The following is an 11,087-nucleotide window of genomic DNA, read 5'->3' on the forward strand; positions in this document are numbered from 1 at the left end:
TTGAACCCAAGGAACAGTCCAACATAATCATCAATTGCATGCCTTACCAGCATCATCCAGTGTTATCCAATGAAAGCAACCTCAATGAGTGTCTGAATTCCTTGCACCGCATATGAAAAAAAAGAAAAAGAACAAAAACAAAAAACAAACCAAAAACACAAGAACAGCAACTACTTTAGGTAGTAATTAAAGTTCTTCAGAAGAGTCTAAAACATTCCTTTCATAAAATGAGAGCTAAAGTCAGCATTGGAAGCCTAACAAACATCTTTGCCACAAGACCTTGTACGCCCTCTTCAGTCTTGACGAACTGCAGCTTCTTAAGAAATCAAAACAGGAATCTGTGATGCATTTTCCTGAAGTTTATCAAATCAAAGTAAAGAATGGATCTGTACATGGCTAAATATAAAGTTACATCTCAAGAACAATCCAGGACGACAGTAGTATTATAGTCTATGCTCGCCTTCGATCATTAGCAAAGGTCTGTGGAACCAGGTAAACACGACCATAAACCCAATGCCTGCCAGATCCTGAGATGGATTGCTGTATCAAAAGGGCAAAACTTGTCAAGAATTTACGATGATCATCTCCCAATGGTTCTTGGAGGAGGAAAAAAAGGAAAACCATCATAACCTATACTCCTTCAGCAATTCTTTTCTACCTTTCTTTATTTTCATTTTCCCTTTTCTCTGTGGCTTTTTGTTTGTGTGTGTCTGTGTGCGTGCACAGGTAAGGGGCAGAGAGTATATTTTGATCACATTTGAAACTTGTATTCAGGATAACAATAGGTTCTGGATAGCCACAACTTTGTGATGACAATATAATAGTGAACACAAGTGTATATGCTTACACTGCATGAGTTTTATAGGAAAATAAACGAAAAACTTACCTCCACCTTAGTGCGAAACACCAAGGCTGACTCACATACATGACATTCTGCACGGTGTGGTTGTTGTTTGGATTTTTCAGCCCTTACAAACGCAAAGACCTGCAAGATAATAATTTCTGATTATTTCTTAGCATGAATTTTCAGATTAGTCATTCAATTTCAAATAACTATAAACTGCAGGGTCCATAGCCAACAGTAATCAACCTCCTCGCCGCAGTTTGGACAAGAGCCTTTTAGTGCAACTAAGTCATTTCTCCATAAGCCTTGCAGAGCTTGGACTGAAACCAAAAATGATGTTGGCTAGTGGTACTTTAAATGCAAAAAATAGATGCAAATTAGAGCTATGAACAGCTATATAAGCAGACTTTATGAACTCAAGCAAGTGTACCGGCATATTGAAACACGTTGACAGAGAAGAATGCATGCTTGTAGAATGACAAATTTATCGGAAAACATGCCTAGCCAAAACCAATGCTCTAAATAGCTAGGGAGGTGTTCTTCAAAATACAACCAGATACCTTTATCATATCATACTGTACATCCAAGCTAGAAATCACAAGAATTATTTCGGTTTCCCATTACCTAGCCTTGATAGTTTCTTAATTACAAGACTAGTATCGCTGTGTGTGGAATGCAGATTAAATTGAATCAATAGAGAGGGTGACTGGTTTGTTGAAGTTTTCACTCTTGATGATCATTTAAAATAAATGCAGTCACTTGGAACTCCATTACCCGTTACTCAATAAAACCAAGGATAGAAGAATCATCCTCTTTTTCATTATAAAGTGGCATGTTTTGTTTAGAAGCGAGTGAAATTATAGACATTTTCATGAATTTTCCATCATCAGCTTTTAAATGTCTATGGTAATTGAGTATTGATAGATCTAGGGAGGTAGGAAGAAAGTATGCATGCATGTTCAAGAATCATAAAGTAAGGCAGCTTGAAGAGAAAAGAGAAAAGGATGGCCTAGCGCACGAGGCACCCACCACTGCAGCATTTTAAGGAGGCTAAGATGTATACAGCCTTACCCCCACATGCGGAGAGGCTTTTTTCAAGTTTTTAACATATGATCTCTAAGTCACAATGAAGCAATTTTATCGTTGCACCAAAGTTCACCCTCCGAAGGAGCAAAGAAAAACTTATGATTTGAATGAAAATCTTGTTGATAGAGATGGTTTTGAAAAAGAGTATCTTGTGGGTTCTACCATATTTCAAAGAGGCAAGCTCATTCATGTGGATCAATCCACATAGTGGCAAGAGATGCTTATGCACCATGCACCGACTCTAGGCATACCACTTAAGCCAACTAGACTCCAGGATTACAACCAAATCTCAAATTGAATTTTGATAGCAAACCATGAGCTAAAATTGATGATCTTGACATTATGCTGGTCGAAACTGTAATCCTTGGTTGAATCTAACACTACCGGTGACAAGAGTTAAAGCTGAAACTAATAGGACTTATGGATTATGCTAGAACTTGTGGATAACTTCTACAAGACTTACAGGTGTGAGTTTCTTACAACACGAAAGATTTTCCTAAAATATTAGAATGATGTGGTAGATAATGACTTATAGCTTTAACAAGCAGGAATCTTGTTCATACATAAAGATACACAAAATGAAGCAGTAAATTGTTAGTGGGTGGGTAGGTGGCGACGTTGGCACTTGTGGACATCATAGGGCTACATTGATTTAGTTAGTGTCACTAGTGAAAGTAAAGGTGGGACAGTTATCCAAAAATTCATCGGATTTCTAACCAAATTTAAGAGGAATCAGTGCAGCAAATGTATTCTACGAAAAGCCTTCATCCCCATCATAAAGCAGCTTAAGTTACTTCATCATCACCATCGTGTGTCCACATGCCAAAAAGATTACTCAAAAACCTTCATCCTTCCAAATATCTTACACATTTTTTAACCTGATGTTTAGTTATTTAAGAGCCAGAATTCATAGAAATTGTAATCATAGCAAGGGCCCTATTGCTGACAGATTTGGGGAATTAACATCATCATGAAATACCTCAGAAATATGTCAAAATTACCTTCACAAACCTATGCCCAAACAATCTACCATATCACAATAGATCTCACATGTTTCCCAAACAATCTATCGTATCACAATAGACCTCACATGTTTCCCAGGAATTTTATAGCCCTTTGGAACACGATATTTATAGTAGACATTAGCTTTTCCATGCTAATTGGTAGTCATAGTAAGTTACTAAATAACATTAATTGGTTGAAATGAAAGTAATTCAGACCCAAGTTAATCATTCATCATCTATACTTTCCGCTCCATACTTGGTAGCAGACTTCTGCTCAGCTTATCAAAAGCAAGTGTTCGGAAAAACATGTTAGCCTCCTTTCTAGCCATTCATTTTAAGAATTTGATATTAAAGAATAATAATTACGGTACATTGGTATAGCCATAATCAAGGTAAAACGAACCGGTACCGGTAGGCGTACCGATGGCCTACCGGACCAGTTCGGCTTGTTCGGAACCGAAACCGATACCAGGCATGCACCGAAACGGACCCACCCGAAGCCGGAGAAGACAAAGGCCTAGAGACAGCGAGCGGGGGAGGGAGGGAGGGAGGAGAGGCCTCCGCCTCTTGCCGAGGGCCGCGGGGGGCAGTTGCAGAAAAAAATTTGGAGTTTTTTGCGAAGTCGGGAAATCGCTTGCCGACTTCACTTAAAAATTTTCAATTTTTTTCGAAATAGGGGATGCGGCCGCGGCCTCGGGCTCGGCCGCACCCCTGCGGCCTCCTCCGGCCCCCCACGGTCCTCCGCCAGCAACGGAGGCCTCTCCTTCTCCCTTCCTCCCCCGCTCGCTCTCTCCTTCTCTTCTTCCTCTCCGGCTCCAGCTGGATTTGGCCGGTACGGGCCCTGTACCGTTTTCCACAGCTGAACTGTACTGGTTGGCGCCGGTACCGATACGGTACGTGCTGAACCGGCCGGTATAGTCCATCAGATGATGCAACATCCTCTTAAGTAATTCATGTTACCTAAGAAATCAAATACATAGTTTTTTTTTTTCCTTTTTCAATTTATCTTGGTTTATTTTTTGTAAGAATTGGAATACTCATCCCCTTTTTAGGGAGAAATGTCCATTTCAGCTATTTAAGTCAAATGCTCTTATGAACTTTCTAATTTAATTGAGACGAAGATCATATTCCGGTTTTGTCTGAGGCTACCACAATTCTTAGAATAGGTGGGATATCCTCTGCTCTCCCTAGATATAGGTCAGCCTTAGAAAGATCTACTTTCATGAAGAACTTCTATACTCTGTTGAATTAATAGAGCTGCTGCTTAAAAAACTCTCTTATCTACGCATATCTGCAGGTACAAAAAATAAAGCATGGTATAGCATACAATTCTTAGAATTCCCCAATCCTGTCTAAAACACTCATATCCATAACCTTAACCATCAAGAGTTGTCCCAACTATTTGGGTCTGCCAAAACTCATGAAATCACCAACACTGTGTGGACGATTCATTTTTTGACAATTTCAAAGTGTTCATGCTTTTGGAAATTTCACAAAATTCCATGGATCTCTACAATTGCAGTGTGTTGCTTAAGTTAGCAAAAAGTACAGGCACTTGGCATTTCTAGAGGTTCTAACAAAAAGATGCTTTAATGCAAATAATGACACTTTAACTTTCAACAATTTTGAGTTAAATATTATTAAGTATTATTTGCTCAAAAAATAACAATAAATAATTTGCCATATGACTATGAAGATTGCAGTAATCAGTTACACATAACACTTGATACACCAACTTCGTACCATCCCAAAATTTTATGCTGAACTTTCTCGAGTTGAAGCCGATACCTCACTAAACCTGATTAGAATACAATCCAGCATAATAGAGTCTGGATATTATATGTAATGTACTGATGCATATGTCGCAAACTTCTTATTATAAAATAATGAATCCCCCGTTCTTTGAAGAAAAAGGGACATAAAGATGTTAGCAGACATAAGCACCTACAAATTAGCCATATGCCAGTGCATATCAGAATTGCAGTAATTTGCCATTCAAAAGAATGCAGCATTATTTATGCATGATAGAAGACTGATTTTCGAATTTAGATCACCATGCAGGATATATAAATCTTACCAGAAGCAGATGCAACAGGATAACCAATCAAATAACCCAGTCCAATGAAGAGAATGGCGTTTAACATTGTTAGCGATTCAAATGGTGATCTTCCATTGTATAGGAAATCTCTGGAGTTGGAAGCATCTTTTAGAGCGAGATTGATGGTATAGATGGTAGGCACAAGGAAGGCAGAAGCCCCAAACACTAGTAGAAGGATCCATACACTTGCTAAGGCAAAAACCTGTGAAGGGTCTTCCTGCCCTACACCCAAGTCATATCAAAAACTCAATCAAGTAAAATGACAGCGTCCGGAAACCGTTCGCAAGCAACCTAATCAGTGTCCTCCAAAATCAAACAAACAGCAGCCACAACAATTGAATATGTGCTCTGAAAGGAAGTTACCTCAGCATCTGCATATGTAGATTGTCGTCTGAGGCTGCACCGAGGATACTTTACAACAGATTTTGATCCATACACCCGCAGCTTCAACTATTATAACAACTTGTAAGGAGCACAAACTGAAATGCACAAACTGAAATGCCAGTATAAATGGTAAAATAGAGAACAGAAGTTGCTTGAACTTACCTCGACTTTATCAAACATGTCATCAACGATCAAGGGGCTACCACTGTAGTAGGAATCCCGAGCCTGCAAGGATTAAAAAAAAGAAAGAAAAAAAAGAGAAGAAATATTAATAACAATGATCGACAGCAACTATGCTATTTTACTGGTTGGATGCCCTTCGGTTAGGATGGCAAATTTCTGGAGCGAATCAAGAACTAAATCAACATCCTTCTTCACTTATTCCTACCTTTCCAATCCTCATCACCAGTTAGAAGCTAGACCTAAAACTAATTCATAAATCGAAATAAGGGGGACATTCAGTTCCCGTGACAATCAAATCAAACAAAATTCTACGATGGGAAGGGACCTGCAACTAATACTCAAAAAAAAAATACAAATAAAGTTGAATTTGCGTAGCTGGAGGGATTTTACCTGCTGATAGAGGGCTTCGAGCATCTCCTTGCTTGCGGTCTCGATGGGGCCCACGAAGAGGCAGGACGGCCCCTCCGCGGCGAGGGTAGTCCCCGGAGCGGAAGCCCTCAGTTCGCTGCGAGCTCGGCGTTGCTGCAGTCTGTCGCGCGAGGCGGAGAACGGAGAGTGGCGGACATGAAGCACCGCGGCCGACGAGGGCATGGGGCGGCCGTGTGGGGTGGCCGCTTTAACTGGAGCCACACACGGAAGTCGGGGCTTTTATATTGGCTTGGGTTTCATCCGTGTCCAGTAGATGACTCATGCGCGCCGACGAACCCATGGATGTGGCCATCCGTGCCCCCTAAAACAGAAATTATGTACCTCTAGACTCCAGTGTATAATTTTGGCGCATAGCTAAATTGAGGGATCAATCCAACGGCAAAACAATATGCGCGGTATGCGGCCAATTACTTTGGGATGTTCTATAAATTAAAAAAAAAAATCTCTAAAGCGCTTCAAAATTTATTTTTTTTGATTTTTTCAAATATATATAGTACGATTGTATGAATCATTTATTTCAAAAAAATAATATATATGCAAATATAGATTAAGCTTATTTTTTTTGAATTTATTCATCCTCATGCATGCGGCTTCGTGGTTGAATTAATTGATCAGCTGAACTATGGACCTGTCCAAAAAATAATCACTCTCTTAGTACCACATGTACCTAGTTGCATGCCTAAGAACCATTAAAATTATTCAAACAGATAAAAGATAAAAGAAAATAAAAAAAAAGAAAAACTTATATTCAAGCCTCCTTTCTACTTCCAAGAACATGTCATCCATTAGATTGATATGCAATGAATCTTGTGGGATAAGGCTGACAATTTTTTTTTTTTTTTTTGCTGTGCACGTATGAAATAAGCTGATATCCATTTCGCACCACCACCTAATCCATCGGTTGCTCATGACATCATACGTTTTGTCCTCTGTGCAACAGGTTACTTAACTGATATGGCATGCGTGTGGCTGAAGATTCACTCCATGCCACAGGTTACTTACATGACATGCATGTGGCTGAAGATTTATTTTAAAACAAGTCGACCAATCTCACCCGAAAAAAATAAAAAAAGTGGACGATGGTTCGCTAATTTCATGAAATTTCTAAACCAGAGCTTGCAGAATATTTGAGAAGCATTAACTTGGACCGGCACAAAATAAGATAGCACTGGAGCAGAGAAGTAGAATATGAACCAAACAAAGACATACATTATTTTGGATTTCATGTAAGATAATAAGATATGTCATTAGAGCAAATATTGAGACAATACTTGTACGCACATACGCTTGTGAACACATGTACATGTAAACTTTGATCGTTGTTGAGTGTAAGTGGTTCTGATAACACTTTTCACAGGATAAATCTCAATCCATTTTTCGCATGTTTTGCATCATTACATCCTTCAATTACTAGTTAATACGCAGATTAAGGTTTTTTAGTACTTCAGCTATCAAAATATTCTTAGCTTTGCACCATTTTATTTACACATTAGTTTCCTTACATGCAACTAAAGCATATTTCTATTTGCATAATAATTATCATGAACAAGCAACTAAATATAAACTTGTCATGGTCAAAGCTCTCATTTCTGTTAATTCAATCTTTTAATCCTTCCAAAACTCGTAACCTTCATGCTAAATGCTGATTGTTATATAATAGTGAATCAGCTGGTGATAACTAGAGCATTTTAATGAACATAAAAAAAAATGGATGGATGTTAGGAATGATCGGATAAGTAGTATAGACAAATTTCAAGCTCACAACTTTATATTTTAATTTATAAAACATCTCAAATTAGATGAGAAGAAGTCTTGGGCATGCAAAGTCATATATTGTACTATCTTTTTTTGGTAAATCAGATAAATCATACTGATCTAATATGAATGTATCCGGAAAGAAGAAGATGATGAGGGGGAGGAGAGAAAGAGGTCTCATAGTTATCCCATATGATACTACTGAAGTATTGGGCTATATATGAGGCAACCCAATCAATTGCCCTATTAGCCTCCCGGTATACATGGGTAACCCAGGAGGCAACAAAATTCCTTAACAACATGCGGATATCCTACAGCAACTGGCGCCTATCGCCTGTCGTAAACTAGCTCTGAATCTACTCGATCACCGTAGCCGCGTCCCTTTCAATATGAATACGATCCGCCGTTAGGGTGAGCCTCGCATAGATGATGTCCTCCCAGGCAGCCTTTAGCTCAACTATAGGGGTAAAAGTGTCGTACATTCGACTACACCCTGTAGCAACAAGTCTGGAGGCAGGGTTCCTGATCACAAAACCAACACCACCCTTTCCTCCATCATCAAAAACACTACATTGAAGTTCACCTCGAGAAAGCTCGGGAATGGGTCTTCTAAGAGATAAAAATCGTCTGAGTCATTGCAAGAGCCAAATGGGAGACTCAGATGTCCCTTACAATTCTACATTCTCCAATGGTCCGAGTCTAAGTGATCACGGTAGCATGGAGAAGCGCCCTGACAACAACAAGCCTCGAATGTCTTCTATCCTCGAAAATCATGACATTCCTATCCAGCCATATATGGTAAGCAATATAGGAGGACCTGACACCCCAGGCTATTGTAGTAGGTCTTCTCAAGATATTCTTCATGTATGGAAAACTTCAATAGGGGTTGTTGACTATAGGAAATGCCAGTCAACTTTGGCCACTTGCCACATCTAGGCCGCCCTCGGGCATCCGAACAAGACATGCATAATGGACTCCACCTCGTTCAGGCATCCATCGCAAGCAAGGTGAAGCCTCATTCCCCTTCTGCATAGTATACCTTTGGTCGGAAGACAACCTCACTCTATCTTTCACAAGAACAAGGCTACACAAGGGTCAGTGCAGAGCTTCCATATCCAACCACCATCCATTGTCCGAGAGACCTCGACTCTGTATAGATCATTAAGGTCAGTGGCTCTTACCTTGGACTTGTAGGTCGAATTCCAGGTCTTTTTATCGGAGCCCCCCACTTAGAACCGGCATAGCAAAGATCTTCTCCACCAATTGATCTCTAAAGTTGCGTTGAATCGTTTACATCCCATCTCCTCTCCCCTGGCCTGAAGAGGTCGTACACCTTGAAGCCCTCCGAGCTCTCCACATCAATCGTAGTAGGTCACAGCCATAGTGGTAGGTCAAAACTCTAGGTATCGTTCATCATATTAGTTGACTGGTCGTTGCCGGCCAACTATCTGATTCTAGAGAGCACCATCGAAGTGCGGAAACACATCTCCCGCCAAATAAATGAGCAACGTCGATCATCTTGGAAGTCAGACGTCGAGGTCCGAATATCATACTTGGCCCTCATCAAGGTACTCCACAAGCCCTCCAACTCAAGCAAATCCTTGGACACATGCCTGGAGGCTAGTGCCTCTCCTCATCAACAAAAAGTGGATGCCCAGACCCCCCCCCACTGTGTAGGGGATGATAGACAACCACCAAAGCTACGAGATGTACACCTCCCCTACCATCCTCCATGCCCCAAAGGAAGTTTTTGAACATTTGCTCTAATGTCACTAGCGGGGCTTTAGGAAGAATGGTATCAGACAACATGTTAAATAGGAACAAAGCCGAGGACAAATCTCACTAAAGTAACTCTACATATCATACAGAGGGCTCTTGACTGCCATCTCGCCAGTCTCTGCCTAATGCTATGCTTAATATCTCTACACTCCACCTTCCATAACTATCTCCCCATAATGGGTACACCCAAATACTTCCAGTAGCCAACCTACTCTCCTACCCCAAGATCTCCTTGATGTTGACCTTGAGTTGAGGCTTAATTTTGGATTGAAGTGGACTGCTAATTTGGCTAGGTTGAGTTTCTGACTTGATGGGTGCAATAGTCTTCCAGGATCCTTCTGATCGTCAGAGCATTTTGCCTTATAGCCCGAGCAAAGAGCACATAGTCATCCGCAAAGAGGTATGAGATTGGGGTAGCAATGCAGAGTAGGCCTATATGCCTCAATGACCTATGCCAAAGAAGTAGCCTAAAGGGCTGTAGACAAGATATTAGCACAAATAATGAGCAAGTAGGGGGGAGAGGGCAACCTTGTCAAAAACCAATAGTGGAGTCGAAGTAGGGCATAGGTATGCCATTCACCAAGATAAGAAAGATCGAGGCTTGAACACAGCCCATAATTCAGCAGATCCAAACCTCGTGGGACCGAAAACTCTCTAGAGAATAGGAGAGAAAGCACCAGCTCATTCAGTCATATGCTTTCTCCATATCAAGCTTTTCAGCCATCACACTCCATCAACATAAGGCCCACTGAAGATCATGCATGACTCCTAGGAGATAAGGATATTGTCAGGTTGCAGCCACCTACAAAGGCCCCCTGTTTGGGGCTAACAAGTCTGGGAAGAATCCCCCTCAGTCTCGATACCAAATCTTCGTAGTAGCCCTGTAAAGTGTGGAACAAAGGCTAATGGGCCTGCAATAACATGGCTCAATGGCGTCTTGCCTCTTGAGGATTAGAGTGATGAAGGTCCTCTTTCATTCTCTAGGCATTGAGGCTGTATCAAAGAACTGCTAGATAGAAGCTACCACCTCATAGTGGATGATGACTAGTACCTTCTAAAGAAGAAAGGAAAAAGCCATCCGGGTTGGGCGCCTTGTCCTCCACCAAGGATCAGATAGCATCTTAGACCTCTCTAGTCATGATCAGACTGAAATAAGGGCAGTGTTTTCTAACTCTAAGACTCTCTCCTCATGCGCTAGTCCGAAGATAAAACTATCAGGCTGGGCTGCCCATTTTAGTATGAAAAACTACTTGAGCTCCTAGGTGATAATCTCTGGCCATCCTCCATACTTATACTATTTGGTAATCCTTAAAATCGTAGAAAATGGTTTAGACGAGCAGATGGATTTATATTTGGGTAACGTAATGTAAGAAAATAGCAAGAACTAATAGTGGAAAGAGTGAACCATACTCAACCAAAGAGAACTTTATGGACCAATATTGCGCCAACAAAAAAAAAAATCCCCCCCAAAAAATCCAAAGTTACGCCAAAGTCGGCAAATTCGGACAACTTTATGTTGCTGTAG

General features: G+C 40.6%; 1 protein-coding gene across 2 annotated transcripts; it reads right to left on the reverse strand.

The window, feature by feature from the left end:
• LOC103703505 (PGR5-like protein 1B, chloroplastic) lies at positions 1-6,241 on the reverse strand. Of its 2 annotated transcripts, XM_008786374.4 has the most exons (8): positions 5,990-6,241; positions 5,579-5,641; positions 5,396-5,482; positions 5,012-5,249; positions 1,091-1,164; positions 887-985; positions 461-540; positions 1-338 (listed from the first exon to the last, which is right to left on the reverse strand). In XM_008786374.4, exons 1-8 carry the CDS (start codon positions 6,188-6,190, stop codon positions 326-328), a joined length of 855 nt encoding a protein of 284 aa, XP_008784596.1. In that variant the 5' UTR covers positions 6,191-6,241; the 3' UTR covers positions 1-325. The 2 variants fall into 2 exon arrangements, with proteins under 2 accessions (XP_008784596.1, XP_008784599.1); XM_008786377.4 differs by lacking the exon at positions 461-540.
• Between the last annotated feature and the right edge of the window lie 4,846 nt (positions 6,242-11,087).

This window comes from Phoenix dactylifera, chromosome 3, assembly GCF_009389715.1.
Source record: "Phoenix dactylifera cultivar Barhee BC4 chromosome 3, palm_55x_up_171113_PBpolish2nd_filt_p, whole genome shotgun sequence".
In the NCBI taxonomy this organism is placed as follows: domain Eukaryota; kingdom Viridiplantae; phylum Streptophyta; class Magnoliopsida; order Arecales; family Arecaceae; genus Phoenix; species Phoenix dactylifera.

Excerpts from the sequence above, each read along its gene's own strand:
- LOC103703505 (XM_008786374.4), bottom strand. The coding sequence starts at position 6,190 with ATGCCCTCGTCGGCCGCGGTGCTTCATGTCCGCCACTCTCCGTTCTCC. Across the intron at positions 5,483-5,578 it reads ACATGTTTGATAAAGTCGAG|TTGAAGCTGCGGGTGTATGG; the intron begins GTAAGTTCAAGC and ends TTGTTATAATAG. Across the intron at positions 1,165-5,011 it reads TCCTGTTGCATCTGCTTCTG|TCCAAGCTCTGCAAGGCTTA; the intron begins GTAAGATTTATA and ends TTTTGGTTTCAG.